Source organism: Penaeus vannamei, chromosome 43, assembly GCF_042767895.1.
Source record: "Penaeus vannamei isolate JL-2024 chromosome 43, ASM4276789v1, whole genome shotgun sequence".
Taxonomy (NCBI): domain Eukaryota; kingdom Metazoa; phylum Arthropoda; class Malacostraca; order Decapoda; family Penaeidae; genus Penaeus; species Penaeus vannamei.
The window spans coordinates 11,623,391-11,640,018 of NC_091591.1; the positions used below are offsets into that span (position 1 = coordinate 11,623,391).

The following is a 16,628-nucleotide window of genomic DNA, read 5'->3' on the forward strand; positions in this document are numbered from 1 at the left end:
ATTACTATCATGATCAACATTATTGCCATCATGTATGCAATCGTGATTATCACTACAATCATCATTTCTTATTTCTTCGTATCATTGTATCATCATTACTATCATTTCTTCTCTATTGGTTTTAACATGAACTACCGTAATCATAATTAACTTAATAGTAATTATCCTCCTCTATTAGAATCTTCATCATATCCTCAGCAACTGCATGATCTCCACCAAATAATCTATCTCTCGCTCTTCTCTCTTCTATCCCCTCTTCTTCTTCCTAAAAGAATGAGAAACATAAGGAAGAAAGAAAGAAAGAAGCAAAAGAAAACGGAATATTTTGTCGTTTTAAAAGGTTATGATCTTCACCAAATGCTGATTATAGCCAGAACTGATTAATCCTTTGGAACTCGTGACCAAATTTCTCCAGGAAAATATAGAAAGGGGAAAAATGTGGAGAAACGTATCCATGGCAACATAGAATAAAGAGAGAGAGGAGGGAATGCATTCACGAGCATATTAATAAATCTACGGTTATTTCCCACCGCATTTCACTTTCCAAACAACCCTTTGGGGGATTCGGGTCTCATTTTCTTCCTTCTGGAATTAATTAATCGTTGTCCCCCGGCGAATAAACTTGATTAAATGTTGGGCTTTTATCTTAACAAAGCCAGGATTTTAAGGAGCGAGCCATAACTTTGTTAATATTTCCTACTTCATTATTTTTCCTGTGGCTCAAGAAAGAGCTAATCTCCCTAGAGTGTCATTAAAGCGCATCGGCAATCAGCAATACAGGAAAAAATCAGGTTTAATGCCCCACGGCGGAATGTACCAGTAATTTTTATTCTCTACATCTAATTAAGACGATATTCCATTTCTGCTGCTCTGGTGATTATTTAATTTAGTCTATCACATTTTATCACACAGTATCACGTTATGAAATACCATTTCGTGTCACAGCCGTTATCGCAATATACATTTACCTAGACGCCACTTCGCTCGATTTTCACATGCACACTCTACATCATAAAAAGTTCGATATGGCCATGACAAAAGACGATCGACGGATGGTGACGTCACTACGATTTTTTATTTTATTTTATTTTTTTCTAAGGCCGCATTTTTGTCATTTGTAAGACCACAGACGTTTGGATGCAAAATAAACGTGTTTAAAACAATGTGATATTTTCCCTATGTTCAAATAAATTAAACATAAAATTGCTTAAACCATCTTCATATGAACATATGATATGGCAGACCGAACATCATCGCGGCGGAAATTTCATCCGATGTCACTTCAGCTGGGTCTTCTAATTGGTCATCACCAAAGGTAGAGCCATAGAGTAACTAAACCTTCAGCCCTACAGCACCCTCACCATGAATAGTCGTATACCTTGTAGATAATGTGGAAAGGTATGAATGAGAACGAATATCTTCACAATACAAGAATTTTTTACCGGTTTCGAATATATCCACGGTGAGTAGAGGTGTTTGTTGTTGATTTTAGCCTTTATAAGCTGAGTTGTATCTCATTCCACATAAAATCTCACTTCTTAGAACACCTCTCACTTTCTTTCCAGTTATGCAGCATCTTTCATAACCTTATTGTCAAAGTTTATGGAATATGTCATTCTTCTCATATACCATTCAGTAGGACATTAAGTAGGACATTAAGAAAATATTTCTTATCAGGGGTCGAATGAAATGAAGGGACCATGTAAATTGTGCATATATTTCATTTAAAAAATGCTATTACATTGTGTTTCAATAACCTGGATGATTTTAGTTTTTATTCCAGTCAGGATGATTAAAAAGTATGGACTAATGGTCATATTACGAACATACATACAGCTGTTTCCACCAAATCTCTAAATGATAGAAAAATGCTATAACATAAATCTTTGAATAATGTAGATTTATGTCATAATCCAGAACCGAACTGCGTCAAGTTCAATTAGTTTAGGATTGAGAGAGAGAAAGATAAAAAAAAATATGGTGGATTTCTAATCTTTGCTTACCTATATTTGGACATGTAATAGGTCACAGCATATAGTTATGATTAATCACAAGAATAACAAACCTGTTATATTGTTGTATGCAATCAAAATGATATTCGAGTAATGAGGTAATGAATTAATAAAAATCAGATTCCAATAAAGTCATGCCCTAATATTGTAGGCAAGTCTACTAAAATTACTGGCACAAGAGCAGCATCAATATGCTGATCATATATTATCTTATCATAAAAATATTGTAGGTTCATCTACTCTACCAAGAATATACAGGACTTTGCAAATACCCCATTCCAGAGATATGTAACAGATATGGCACCTGTGACTGAAGGAATAATGAACTGAAGTAGAGTGTGTGAAAGTGAGTGTGCGTGTGAAACTGTGTGTGTTGTGTACGTGTGAGATTGTGAGTACCTATGAGGGTGACTGCGGGTGTGAGTGTCTGTGACGGTGTGGGTGTGAGTGTTACACATGTGAACATAGAATACTTAATTTTATGAACATAAATTTTCAAGAGAAAAATTGTACTATGCAACAAAAAATAGTACCTGAATGCTACATTAAATGCACTATATCGAAATAACTAAAACAATTATCATCTTTGACTACACGAGGAAAGCTACTTTAGTATTACTCATGGTGATATAAATTTACCATTATAAATAAAAATCATCCATGCAAAATAGAGCAACGGTTGATATAAGTGAGGGAGGAGGTACCTGGCAACATATCCCCTCCCTCCTCCCTTGCAAAATAATAATGAGAATTTTACTGATGATGGCAATGAAAAAGGTTACTAATGAAAATGATGATTATGATAATGATGATAATGATGATCACATTAATATTGATAATTACAACAATGATCATAATTATAAGAATCCAAATAACCAATAATAATGATAATAATGACACTAATGATAACAATAATAAGAATAAGAATTGCCAAAGGAGACCACTCTAGTGACGGCAGGGACTGACAACCGCGAAATATTATATAGTGACAAGAGCTAGGTTACTGAAGGTATAAAGATTTTTGGGATTGGGGAAGGACCGTGAAGCTTTTAGACAAAAGTATTGAGTGGATGGAAGACACAGTAAACGTCGTGGAACAATAATTGATGTTAGGATAAAGCGAGGGATGAGAGAAGTGAAAGAGTAGAGCATCTGCCAAGGGAATTTAAGACATTGGTACAGAAGGAATACAAAAGACGGCATGACGGGAGCAGCAAAGTTAATACATTGGAAATTATGTGGAAAGTACAAGCTGGAAAGGGCTGGGAAGTGGTATGATGCAAATCCGTTTGGAACTGCCATGATATTTATTACCATCATCCTCATCATTACAATGGCAATACAAAGAATGATTTTTCTTTGTCTTATCATTGTTATTATTATCATTACTCTTATTTTAATCATTATTTTTATCATTATTATTATCATTATTGCCACTATTATTCTCATTTTCTTATCATCATTATTAGTCATCGTCATTATCATCATGAATGAGGAATCGAGAGGACACTGGCGCTCATGAAGTGACGTACATACACTACAAGGTTCTCCCAAGTTCATAAAAAAATAATTCTTTGTGATTTAGCTTCGTTAAACGTAATTCTACGTGCATTGCTTTCTTAAGAAAATAAATCTGATTGAACATTTCAAAATAATTCTTTGCTACTAAATTTCTTGAAACAGGTTCCTTCATGGTCAGATTCCATGAAGCAGGTTCCTTTATAATCGGGTTTCGTTACGCGGGCCCTTTGGGATTCGGCGCCACGACGTGTGTTTCGTTAGGATTCGATTTCGTGAAACGTGTCGCTTTAGAATCAGATTTCATGAAACAGGTTCCCTTATGATTGAATTTCGTGAAACAGGTCCCATTAAGAGCTCATGAAATAGGTTCCTTTATGGTTAGATTTCACTGATCGGGACACTTTACTTTTATTCATGAAACACGTTCCTGTATGATTAGATTTCATGATTTGTTTTTCGAGAATTAGACTTCATGTCATGAAATAACTGTGACCAGATTTCAAGGACAAAGCCTTAGTGGTTGGTCTGATAAAGGTCGTAATAGTGTCCTTGTTTCTTCATGAGTTCCTCGTGCGTTCCAGCCTCCACCACGCAGCCCCCTTGTACCACGGCGATGGTGTCCGCGTTCTGGATCGTGGAGAGGCGATGCGCGATGATGATGCTGGTTCGACCCTCTTGGGCTCTTTCCAGGGCCTCTTGGACCACCTGAGGAGCAGGGAGAAGAGGGTATAATCATACGACTATGCAGCTGTGATCGACGTGAAGGGACAAGGATTTTTGGATTATTGTACAAGAAAATTGGTCATTCACTCATTCACTCGCCATTTTCCTATTAAGAGTACATTGGCAAGTGTTGTCTTTCTTACGATTTTTGACAGTGGATTAAATCGATTCTGCGGGAAGGTCAGATTAAGTCAAAGCTCAGGAAGCAGCTCTCATTTACCTTTTCGCTCTCGGTATCCAGCGCAGACGTCGCCTCATCTAACAAAAGCACACTGGGATTTCTCACAAGAGCTCGAGCAATCGCAATGCGCTGCTTCTGCCCTCCGGACAACTGAGTTCCCTTTGAACCGACCCTTGTTTGATAACCCTAGCATGGAAAATGAAGGAAAAGGGTCTCATAAATAAACATATAAAGATTTTTTTCTAAATCCAATAACCATTTAAACTCACAATCAAAATACCCCAAAAGATTTATTCAAAACTGTAAAAATTTAAAAATTCCAGAGCCACACCTGAGGCAAAGACTCAACGAAACTGTGAATATTGGCTTGCTTGGCGGCCCTGATGATCTCTTCATGGCCCACGACACGGCAGTTGTCCCCATAAGCAATGTTTTCCGCGATGGTCAGGTCAAACAGCACAGGCTCCTGAGACACGAGACCCAACTGGTTCCTGACCCAGCCCACGTTTAGGGCTTGTATATCTTCTCCGCTGATGGTCTGGAATGGATAAAAAAAAGTTGTAAGGTTCACAAATTGTAAAAGTATTCTGCATATGAAAATAATTCAATCAAGGTTTACTCTATACTATGGCGCTGGCAAGGAAGGAATTCACCCATCCACACCTCGTGAATTGTACAGGTCATCAATTACATATCTAATGGTCAACCGCATATCTAAACAATACCAGCATACAAGGTGCGCGAGAGAGATTGTAATAACATTTAAGTTACCCCTGACTCGCTGATGCGAAGCCTTCAGAGAGAACATGGCGAATTAAGGGTTGACTTTTACAATCTTACAAGACCACTATTGTAACAATATTTCTCCTTCATAATGTGTTGTATTTATACGTACACTTTGTATTAACTTTGTTAATACTAAGTTTGTGTATCCCACAATTAGTAAGAATATAAGTTGATGAATTTTCATATACACCTTTAATATGAAAATGTCAGAATTTGTTTTATTATTCCCTATAATAAATATTATTGGCAACTGAACTCCATCTCTTTTATGGAATTGGTGACGTTGTCATTACGTATCAATTATATGATTGGTGGGATTTACTTTCTTGTTCTGAGTATGTGCAGGACAAAATTTTGAGTTTAAAAGTTAATGTCGGTCTTTAGGCGTATTGAAAGTTGATCCTGGATGCTGCCATTACACATGCGCACTGGAGATCTGTATTAAACCTTAATACTGGATTAACTTTTATGGCGCGTACAGAAGACACCCACAATGGCATTACGAATGCAGTCGTCACACTGTCTCGAAATGGAAACACGAATTCGACACAAAGGTCTTTCGGCATTTTTTTTACACGCCAAAGATATTTCCATCCCTCACGTAGTTGCTGCCGCAGATTGAGAAACTCCACCGGCGATCATGCGATGGTTTATGCAGGCGTCACACTGTCCCGAAATGGATGTTTTTATAAGCCGAATTTGAACATTTCCTTTATCGTGTGTCCATTTGGTGCCACTTTCGGGACAGAGTGACACATACGTAACCACAGTCAACCTGTCACTATCCGTCGTAGAAACTGCGCCAATATTTATTCAAAATATAAGCCAAGAGTACAACAAATTCATGTAGGACCTACAATCCGACCACTTTTGGGGTCGTAAAATCTCTCGAGGAGGCTGATTATGGTCGACTTGCCGCAGCCCGAACTCCCAACCAGGGCCAAGGTCTTGCCTCGACCCACCCGCACTCCCAGCCCGTTCAGAATGGGGACGTCCGGCCGCGTCGGGTACGTGAAGTGCACGTCCTGCAGCTCGATGTTCTCCACGTGGCCACTCTAGAAAGGCAAAAAAGAAATGTGTGCGTTTTGTTAGCTGGCATTACGACATTGAAAACTATTTTCTGTTGTCCGTGTCTTTTGGTGGCGAATTCTGCCTTTACTCTCTTATTTTCACAAAGGTCGATAGTATTTTTATTATCAGTGATTGATATTGTATTCAGACGAGACTGTACACTCAGTATAGAATAATGAATCTACAGAACACATGTGTTACATTGCTGCTACTACTAATAATACTATTACTACAATTATCATTTTCATTATTATCATCATTATCATTACCATTACCATTAATGTAATTACCACTATTATAATTCTTCTTCCAATCAGTCCTGCCAGGAAAATAAAAATATATAGTTTTTCTTTCAATAACAACTGAATAAAAAAAATATATAATGAATCACTCATTAGACTTTCACTCGTGTCGAGACGTCTTAACACACCATTCAAAACCATTCAATTCACTTCAAGGTACGGTACAATGCCATCTGTTTCTAAAGACCAGATGCTGTCCTAATGCTTTTCAACAGACTGATACTGTCTTCATGCATCTCAACAGACTGATTCAGTCCTAGTGCTTCTCAACAGACTGATTCAGTCCCAATGCTTCTCAACAGCCTGCCAAACCCCACAAGAACTCCAGTATTGCCAACTCACGAGACGAAGGCCGACTCCCGATGACGTTTCGATAGCAGGTCGCCGTTCCAGCAGCTGGAAGATCCTGGCCGCAGCGACCTTGGCCTTGCTGTAGTTGGGCGCGAAGGCCACGGCCTGACCCACCATCATCGTGCCCAGGATCAGGGCCTCGGCGACTCTGTTCAGGAGGCGGGCGGGGAATGGGTCAGATATGTATACATGTGTGTGTGTGTGTCAATTTATATTTGTGTACATATAAATATACATGTTTATCTCTCTCTCTCTCTCTCTCTCTCTCTCTCTCTCTCTCTCTCTCTCTCTCTCTCTCTCTCTCTCTCTATATATATATATATATATATATATATATATATATATATATATATATATATATATATATATATATATATATATATATATATATATATATATATATATATATATATATATATATATATATATATATATATATATATATATATATATACATATATATTTATGTGTATGTGTGTGTGTGCGTGTGTGTGTGTGTGTATATATATATATATATATATATATATATATATATATATATATATATATATATATATATATATATGTATGTATGTATATGTATATATATATATATATATATATATATATATATATATATATATATATATGTATATATGTATATGAAAAAATATATATACATATGATATATATATATATATATATATATATATATATATATATATGAAAAATATATATATACATATGATATATATATATATATATATATATATATATATATATATATATATATATATATATATATTGAAAGACAGACACAGTATATTTCTCTAATATCTGTTAAATTGACTTTATCTTATGCGCAAATACATATATTACAGTCATGAGAGTAAAGTATTAAGAACGAATTACATTGCAATTCCTCTGAGAACTTACTTGAAAAGCTTTTCATACGTCAATTGATTCTCATTGACCAGGTATCCTCCATAGAACATGCTGACAGCATAAGCAAAGAAGGGCATCGCCTGAGCGAATCCGAACGCAGCACCTGGAATATTTATTTATTTATTTATTTATTTTTCATTTCGTACATTCACGAATCAAAATAGACAGAAGCAGGGTATAAAGGATTTTTTTTTCTAAGGAAACCTATTTTTTAATATTTCATCACGATACTTTGACCTGTGAAAGTAAAGAATATCCTACCAAAGTTGTTTATAAAGATATGAATATAAATATGTAAAAATATAATCATGTATGCACATTACATTATGCAATCATACCAGGAATGCAAAACATTTTTGCTTATCCTACCTCTCAAATGTGATTTCTTTAATGCTTCCTCGTGAGGTTTAAGTAGAGCCTTCGAGTATTCATTAGCAAAATGCTCTTCCTTGTGGAGGCCAGCAACTGTGCGGATGTTTGTAATGGCTTCTATAGCTATCTGTAAATTGAAGAGGAAAAGAAGTCTTGGTAAGAGGGGGGAAATGCGATCAATGTTTCAGTGAATTTAAATATATTTTCAATCATGTTGCTTTCTAAACATCAATTCTTTTTCGATTACCCTGCTACTGTACTAAAAAGTGATCTGGTACTACCAAATTACAAACACCATTTCGAAATCAAATTTCCCAAACAAAGGTTTGTGCTGTTAAATCCAATAATCTTTGCACAAATTCTGAAGCTCGCCTGTTTGTTAAACGAGTTTTAACAATTCATCAAACCCTTCATTCATTTTACACTTCCCTTTAAATCATTAGCCTAATTATGCATCACCTATCACTTTATATATATAACACCTTTACTCGTTACGCTATCATTCTCGACTAAAACAACCTTCATTTATCACTTCATTTACCTACCACGTCATGACTCATTACTGAACTATCATAACAAGTTATTTACTCATCACTCATTGACCTAACTCAACGGAAGACGCTAAGCCTAATGACTTCGTGGACCGGACTTACCTTCCCCGCGTTCTCTAGGACCTTGGACTCGGTGACGCTCTGCCCCATCAGGATCTTGCTCTGCAGGTACACCGCCACCAGCACGAAGGGGATGAAGGGCAGCGTGACCAGGCCGAGGCGCCAGTCGTAGTACAGCGCGAGGACAATGCTGATGCCCAGGGTGGTGATTGCCTGGACGATGGTGCCCACGCGAGAGCCCGTCGCCTGCAAAGGGGAGGAAGGCGCTTTGTGGCTTCGGTATGGAAGTCTGAGGAACAGGGACGGGGAGGGGGAGGAGAGGAATAGAAACACACACACACACACACACACACACACACACACACAGAGGGAGAGAAAGGGAGAGGGAGGGAGGGAGAGAGGGGGTAGAATACATTGGAACAGTAACGTCCCAAGCAGTCTAAATTAAACAAAATTATAAAAAACAGCTTAGCCGAGGGAAGGAAAACACTTCATGATACTGTACTTATTTTTGCTGTTTGTCCGAAGGCAATGAGTTCAATTATTCTTTAATATCACTAAAAAAATCAATTAATTATTCTACAAATCCAGCTTCAAGATCTCCACCAATAAAGAAAGAACAAGATGAAGAGCAGCAAAAAAGAAGAGCTCCCTAACCCCTTGTATGGCCGAAGCATCTCCCGACAGCTTGGAGCACAGAGCCCCGACGGAGTTCTTCTCTTCATCGAACCAGCCCACCTCCTGTCGCACCATGGCAGCAAAGGTCAACTTACGTAATCTCGCCGTCAATATTTCTCCGGAGAGTGAGAACATGTATGCCTGGAGGAGCGTTAAGGACGAAAATTGTATTTACGTGTAATTTGTCATATCACAGCAATGAGGTATGGCCTTGATATCTACAATGTCTGCAATAAGGGATTAATGTTCCTTTAGAATAGGCAACATGGTACGGAAGAAAAGCTGCTATTAAACATTCATAAATATCTTACTCGTACTTATACATATACAGTCATGAAAGCAATGGAAACCCAATTATAAAGGTATCATTCCATGACACTACCTGCATAAACATAGACAGCGCTGCAACAATGCCAATTAGAAGGAAAAGCAAGGCATAGAAGTTAGCTTCATTCCTGGCTTTCTCTTCCTCGGCAATGGACAGAGTCTGAAAAATAATTTTTGTTGGTAGTCTTTCATAATGGACTGCGTGCATCTCAAACACACAAAAAATAAAGAAATATCATTCTGTTTAAATTAATATCGTATTCATTTATCCTGTCTATTTCATCTATGAATCATTATACAGTTAATTGAATTGCTATTTCTGCTATGTCTATTTAATCTTCTCGGATTATCTCATTATCTTTCAATGAATTTAACCCAATCAATTCACTATGTTGTCTTTCCATTACCCAGTGTCTCTGCGTCACTCACCCCGAGGATTTCGCCAAATAATATAGCGTAGAGGGGGATGGTCGTCCCTTGGATGGCAGAGCCCAGGATGCCCCCGACGATGTACGGCCATTCAGAGGCGTTCTTCTTGATGATTTCCCACGTGGCCACTTCCGGCAGGGCCTCCTCCTCTTCCTTCTCCTGGAATTTGAGCGAAAAGATGACGAGGCTCTCTGGACTTCTTCCGTTGGTAAGAGGAAGTTTCCTAAGGATTTCTCAAGTTAACTTTCTCTTACTTCTAAAATTGAGATGAAATTGCAATCTTGATTATTTTTTGTTTTATGGTTTATGGACCTTTTGTCGATATAATTTGCATTTATGTTAGCTTAGATTATCTAACGTCCGTGTACGTTGTATTGAATATGAATCTTTAATTACAATCCTTTAACATATTGTATGCAGAGTTGTGTTTATGTGAATATTTCTGGGGAAAGGGTCCATACCTTACAGTAAATTCCTAAAGGTAAAACCCACTGCTCAACAATATGAGACCTGCGTATGAGCCGGTCCACTCCACGAAGAAAATGCAATAATCTCTACAACCTCCATAGCCATTAAAAAGAAGGCGTCACCGAGCGCAGCGTTTCCCTGCCAACTCACCTGCACGTTCCGCACGGGGCTCTTGACAGCCTTGGCGGACGAAGCGCGGCGCCTCTTGAGCGACTGGCGGATGGACGGGCTGCGGGTGAGGGCCGCCGGGGACATGCTGGCCAGGTCCTCGATGATGTCCTGGCTCAACTCCGAGAGGGCTTCGCCGTCGATGAAGGCCGCTTCGTCCTCGGCCTTCTCTTTCTGCGGGCTGCTCTTGTTCTCTGTTGTGGGAGGAGGACGTAGGTGATAGTGAAAACATATAGGAATAAATGTGAGGATAATAAAATTATAACGAAAGGTGTTAATCATCTTTATCATAATCACTACCACCATCGTTATGATTCTTATTGATCACAATAATAATAACTACAGAGTAACGAAAACGGAACATTAGGAAAAGTAATGAGATCTTTTCAAATGCAAAAAGAAAAAAAAGAAACCTATCTATTCACTAAGGAAAAGGAAAAAAAATAGCACCAACGAAAAAGGAGAGCAATGCATCAAATAAAGAATAACAAGAGAGAAATAGATCGATAAATCAATATCTAGACAGAGATGACAGACAGAGAGAGATGACCATGAACAGAGAGGGAGATAAAGGTGAAAAAAGTTAAACAGATAAAGATGAAACAAATTTAACAGATAAAGATGAAACAAATTAAACAGATAAAGATGAAACAAATTAAACAAATAAAGGTGGGACAAATTAAACAGATAAAAAGTGAAACAAGTTACCCTTTTCCTCCTGCGGGCTGACTTGGGCTGTGACGAGGTTGTAATAAAGCCCTTGCAGCTTCATCAGTTCGTTGTGAGTTCCCACTTCCTCGATCTTCCCCTTGTTGAAAACCACGATCTTGTTTGCCGGTTTGATGGTGGACAGACGGTGCGCCACGACCACCGTTGTGCGCCCCTTCCTCACCTGTTGGGGAAACCGGGTGTTAGGTCTTAGGGTGTCCGTTATTCGGAGGGTCTTAGGGTGTCCGTTCTTCGGGGGGTCTTAGGGTGTCCGTTATTCGGGGGGTCTTAGGGTGTCCGTTATTCGGGGGGTCTTAGGGTGTCCGTAGCTCGGGGTCTTAGGGTCTTAGGGGGTCCGTAAATCGGGGTCTTAGGGTGTTCGTTATTCGGGGCCTTAGACTGTCCGTAGCTCGGGGTCTTAGGGTGTCCGTAGCTCGGGGTCTTGGGGTCTTAGGGTGTCCGTAGCTCGGGGTCTTAGGGTGTCCGTAGCTCGAGGTCTTAGGGTGTCCGTAGCTCGGGGCCTTAGACTGTCCGTAGCTCGGGGTCTTGGGGTCTTAGGGTGTCCGTAGCTCGGGGTCTTGGGGTCTTAGGGTGTCCGTAGCTCGGGGTCTTAGGGTGTCCGTAGCTCGGGGTCTTAGGGTGTCCGTAGCTCGGGGTCTTAAGGGGTCCGTAGCTCGGGGTCTTGGGGTCTTAGGGTGTCCGTAGCTCGGGGTCTTGGGGTCTTAAGGGGTCCGTAGCTCGGGGTCTTGGGGTCTTAGGGTGTCCGTAGCTCGGGGTCTTAAGGGGTCCGTAGCTCGGGGTCTTGGGGTCTTAGGGTGTCCGTAGCTCGGGGTCTTGGGGTCTTAGGGTGTCCGTAGCTCGGGGTCTTGGGGTCTTAGGGTGTCCGTAGCTCGGGGTCTTGGGGTCTTAGGGTGTCCGTAGCTCGGGGTCTTAGGGTGTCCGTAGCTCGGGGTCTTAGGGTGTCCGTAGCTCGGGGTCTTAGGGTGTCCGTAGCTCGGGGTCTTGGGGTCTTAGGGTGTCCGTAGCTCGGGATCTTGGGGTCTTAGGGTGTCCGTAGCTCGGGGTCTTGGGGTCTTAGGGTGTCCGTAGCTCGGGGTCTTAGAGTGTCCGTTATTCGGGGTCTTAGGGGGTCCGTAGCTCGGGGTCTTAAGGGGTCCGTAGCTCGGGGTCTTAGGGGGTCCGTAGCTCGGGGTCTTAGGGTGTCCGTAGCTCGGGGTCTTAGGGTGTCCGTAGCTCGGGGTCTTAGGGTGTCCGTAGCTCGGGGTCTTAGGGTGTCCGTAGCTCGGGGTCTTAGGGGGTCCGTAGCTCGGGGTCTTAGGGTGTCCGTTATTCGGGGTCTTAGGGTGTCCGTAGCTCAGGGTCTTAGACTGTCCGTAGCTCGGGGTCTTAGACTGTCCGTAGCTCGGGGTCCAAGGGGGTCCGTAGCTCGGGGTCTTAGGGTGTCCGTAGTGAGTTCAACATTACGGATGCAATGACGAGAACTCCAAGTGCTTTATCCACGGGGAATATTCGAAAAGCAAAAGGGGATTATCTGCTTAGGAATCGAAAAAAGGGGAATTTTCGACTTTTCTCTCCTATATGTTTTCATCTGGCGAAGGCTACATCGTATTCCTACTTTATACCTTATTATGAAAAAAGGATCTTTGTTAGCTGCAGAGTAAGGACCATATTTCTACCTCACAGCTCCTTGTAACTGCCCTCAAGACAGAATAATAGACAATTACACCTCGTGCGCTCCAGCCATACAGCTTAATACATCGCGTTACAAGTCCTACATGTATGAATATATATCTTATTCATACTGGAGTCTGTCGACAAGAAACGTTTCATTTTGCTACGTACTTGCCACTCACCCGATTACTGGCAAATTAAAACGCATACATACATGCGCATGTGTGCGTGCGCAAATGCATGAGTGTGTACGCGCACGTATGTGTATATGTGTGCGTGTGCGAGTGTGTGTGTGTGTGTGTGTATGTGTGTGTGTGTGTGTGTGTGTGTGTGTGTGTGTGTGTGTATGTGTGTGTGTGTGTGTGTGTGTGTGTGTGTGTGTGTGTGTGTGTGTGTGTGTGTGTGTGTGTGTGTGTGTGTGTGTGTGTGTGTGTGTGTGTGAGTGTGAGTGTGAGTGTGAGTGTGAGTGTGCGTGTGCGTGTGCGTGTGCGTGTGCGTGTGCGTGTGCGTGTGCGTGTGTGTGTGCGTGTGCGTGCGTATGTGTGTAAAAGAGATGGAGATGCGACCGGAAGCCGCCCCCACCTTGTCGAGCGCCTGCTGCACGATGGCCTCGCTCTGCGTGTCCAGCGCCGACGTGGCCTCGTCCAGGAGCAGGATCCTGGGCTGCCTGACGAGCGCGCGCGCGATGGCGATGCGCTGCTTCTGTCCGCCGGACATCTGGCTCCCTCGCTCGCCGACGTTCGTTTCGTATTTCTGCGGAAAAAGCGGACTGACTGTCAATTCCCTGCCTCTCTTGATTTTTAACTGTATTTTAAACTTTCCAGATATTATGAACCTTTGAATCAGACTTTTACATGGCTTCAACATGAGTAAATTCAGATTTAAACAAATGAGGTCCTTTCAGATTTCCTCAACCAGACGATCGGAAACAAAATTTACGACAAAGAACATTAGTCCCAAAAATGCAAGCGATATTCCCTCACCTTCGGCAGCTTCATGATAAAGTCATGGGCGTTGGCTTCTTTGGCCGCCGCCTGAATGTCCTCCATGGAGACGCCTTCGCGGCCGTACCTGATGTTCTCGGCAACGGTGGTCGCGAACAGGACCGGCTCTTGGCCCACGACCCCGATCTGGTCTCGCAGCCAACCGATGTTCAGACTCTTTATTTCACGGCCGTCTAGGAACACCTGAGTGGATGAACTTGTATTTAAGTCGGATCTTGTATTTATTGGGGAAGAGCACGTACATGCATGCAATAATCTCAATGCTTCACACACACAGAAACTATATCAAATTCGTTCACTTGTGCAACACTTCTCTTCTCTGTGACTTACATGGCCATCCAGTGGGTCATAGAACCGTTGTATGAGCTGGACGCAGGTCGACTTGCCGCAGCCGGAGGAACCCACCAGGGCCACGGTCTGCCCCGGTTCTATGCTCAGCGACACGCCCTGCAGCACCTTCACGTCCGGTCTTGATGGGTAGCTGAAGCGGACATCTTTGAACTCTGAAAAAATGAAGATGAGTTGAAAAGTACAGAAACATGAAGAGGTGAAGAGAAAGCGAGAAAGAGCACACACACACAAGGGGTGGGGGGATACAGAGGCGGAGAGAATCAAGAGACAAAGAGAGAAAGAGAGAGAGAGTTGGGGGAAGAAGAGGATAGGAGGGAAAAAGAGAAAGAAAGAAAGAAAATATCAAATACACATACACATCAATATGTGATACAGGGGATGAAAATCTGACTATAACATGTTAATTGCAAACTAGGCAAACGACTAGTTACCAATCATTCCCTTCACTGAAGGAGGCTTTTCTCCTTCAGAACCAGTAGGGTCAATGGCTGATTTTCTTTCGATAATATCAAAGATGTTCGCAGCTGCTCCCCTGGCCACACTGAAAGCCTCGATGTATGGAGCTGCCTGGCCGACATTCATGGCACCCATCAGCACGCTGAAGAACACCTAGAAAATGGACAGGTTTATTTGCGTGAACGAAACATCAGAGTTGTTCAGTTGTATTATAACAAAGATGCAATGTTAACAAGTGCAAGTAAATAGTATAACGAAGAAGAGGGAGAAGATGAGGACGAAGATGATAAAGAAGCAGAAGTAGAAAAGCAGGAAGTAAAATGAGATCGTAGAGAGAGAGAGACAGAAAGAGATTTCTTAACTGACTCGAAAATTGAAATATTCGTGAAGGCATTTATACTCGGAGGTCCTCTGTAAAGTGAAACTAAAGCTCTTATAGCTCTTATAAAACCTCAAAACAGTAATAACTTTTGATGAATAGCATAAATAAACGAATAAGTTATAATGCTATGCACAATCAATTCTAAATACCTACGAAAATGTGGCCACTCCTCATATTGAGATAACCAATATTATTTATTCAGCTTAAAAATGAATCTGATCGTTCCTAAGGAAAACTATATTTTTATTAGACATCTTCGCCATACTACATGCATTAAAGAGGCCTAAAGGTTATAGAATAAGAATATTACTATATTATTGAAAATTACAACATTAAATTCTACTATTTTGCCATTTGATATTGTATAAAAGAAATGTTTTTGCTGTATATTTGAGAAATATAACAGGAGTCTGATATATTGACCCTTCCCCTACATATGCAATTACAGCACGGTTGGACCTTCCATTTCCTAATCACCTTTGTAATACCAGAAAGAGAAGGTATTTTTCATCTTTTGTGACGGCTTCTTTTGGGTAATTATCATTTGCATATATTTAAATACACATTACAGTAAGTTTAGACGACTGGATTTGCGAATGTTAGTTAGTTCCCCCCCCCTTGCCTAATCGCGCAGAGTCGTGGGCTGTTCTTGGTGAACATGTGAACAGGAGAAGAGGGAGAAGAAGAACATAAAGCATCTAACGCCAGACCAAAGACCCTCTTAGCTTACAATGATGAGATTGGAGGGGTTGAAATTGCTATCGGGGTCCGCCCTCGACTCTAGAATGAGGCCGGTGCCGTAGTAGAAGGCCAAGGCGTAGGCGGCGTAGATCAGGAACCACATCAAGCCCATGCCCACGCCCGTCACGAGGCCTCGCTTCACGCCCGCTCGCCTGGCGTGCACGAGGTTGGCGTCGTACCTGTGGAGCACGAAACCAGTGGAGAACGGGATTTTTTATGTGGTGGAAGAAATACGTACCACGAAAACATATATTCTAAAATACATGTAAGATCCATGCGGGTATAGAGTGAGTCTATGTGGTGGAAGAAATACACACGACGAATACATATATTCTAAAATACATATGAGGTTCATGTGGGTATAGAGAAAGTTTATGTGGTGGAAGAAATA

The 16,628-nt window shown here is 41.0% G+C and overlaps 1 protein-coding gene across 3 annotated transcripts in view; it reads right to left on the reverse strand.

Annotated features, from left to right (window-relative positions):
• Window positions 1-1,698: 1,698 nt before the first annotated feature.
• LOC113821011 (ATP-dependent translocase ABCB1-like) overlaps window positions 1,699-16,628 on the reverse strand; it is a 56,699-nt gene continuing 41,769 nt past the window's right edge. For all 3 annotated transcript variants that reach the window (XM_027373438.2, XM_070119225.1, XM_070119227.1), the window contains exons 9-26: window positions 16,227-16,416; window positions 15,090-15,267; window positions 14,638-14,810; window positions 14,287-14,490; window positions 13,886-14,056; window positions 11,633-11,816; window positions 10,907-11,118; window positions 10,289-10,447; window positions 9,915-10,019; window positions 9,512-9,673; window positions 8,897-9,100; window positions 8,241-8,370; window positions 7,863-7,974; window positions 6,939-7,095; window positions 6,081-6,278; window positions 4,769-4,975; window positions 4,477-4,623; window positions 1,699-4,238 (exon numbers count right to left, since the gene is read on the reverse strand). In XM_027373438.2, coding sequence (XP_027229239.2) covers window positions 4,047-4,238; window positions 4,477-4,623; window positions 4,769-4,975; window positions 6,081-6,278; window positions 6,939-7,095; window positions 7,863-7,974; window positions 8,241-8,370; window positions 8,897-9,100; window positions 9,512-9,673; window positions 9,915-10,019; window positions 10,289-10,447; window positions 10,907-11,118; window positions 11,633-11,816; window positions 13,886-14,056; window positions 14,287-14,490; window positions 14,638-14,810; window positions 15,090-15,267; window positions 16,227-16,416 — 3,085 coding nt within the window. In that variant the 3' untranslated portion in view covers window positions 1,699-4,046. The remainder of the gene's footprint in view (window positions 4,239-4,476; window positions 4,624-4,768; window positions 4,976-6,080; window positions 6,279-6,938; window positions 7,096-7,862; window positions 7,975-8,240; window positions 8,371-8,896; window positions 9,101-9,511; window positions 9,674-9,914; window positions 10,020-10,288; window positions 10,448-10,906; window positions 11,119-11,632; window positions 11,817-13,885; window positions 14,057-14,286; window positions 14,491-14,637; window positions 14,811-15,089; window positions 15,268-16,226; window positions 16,417-16,628) is intronic.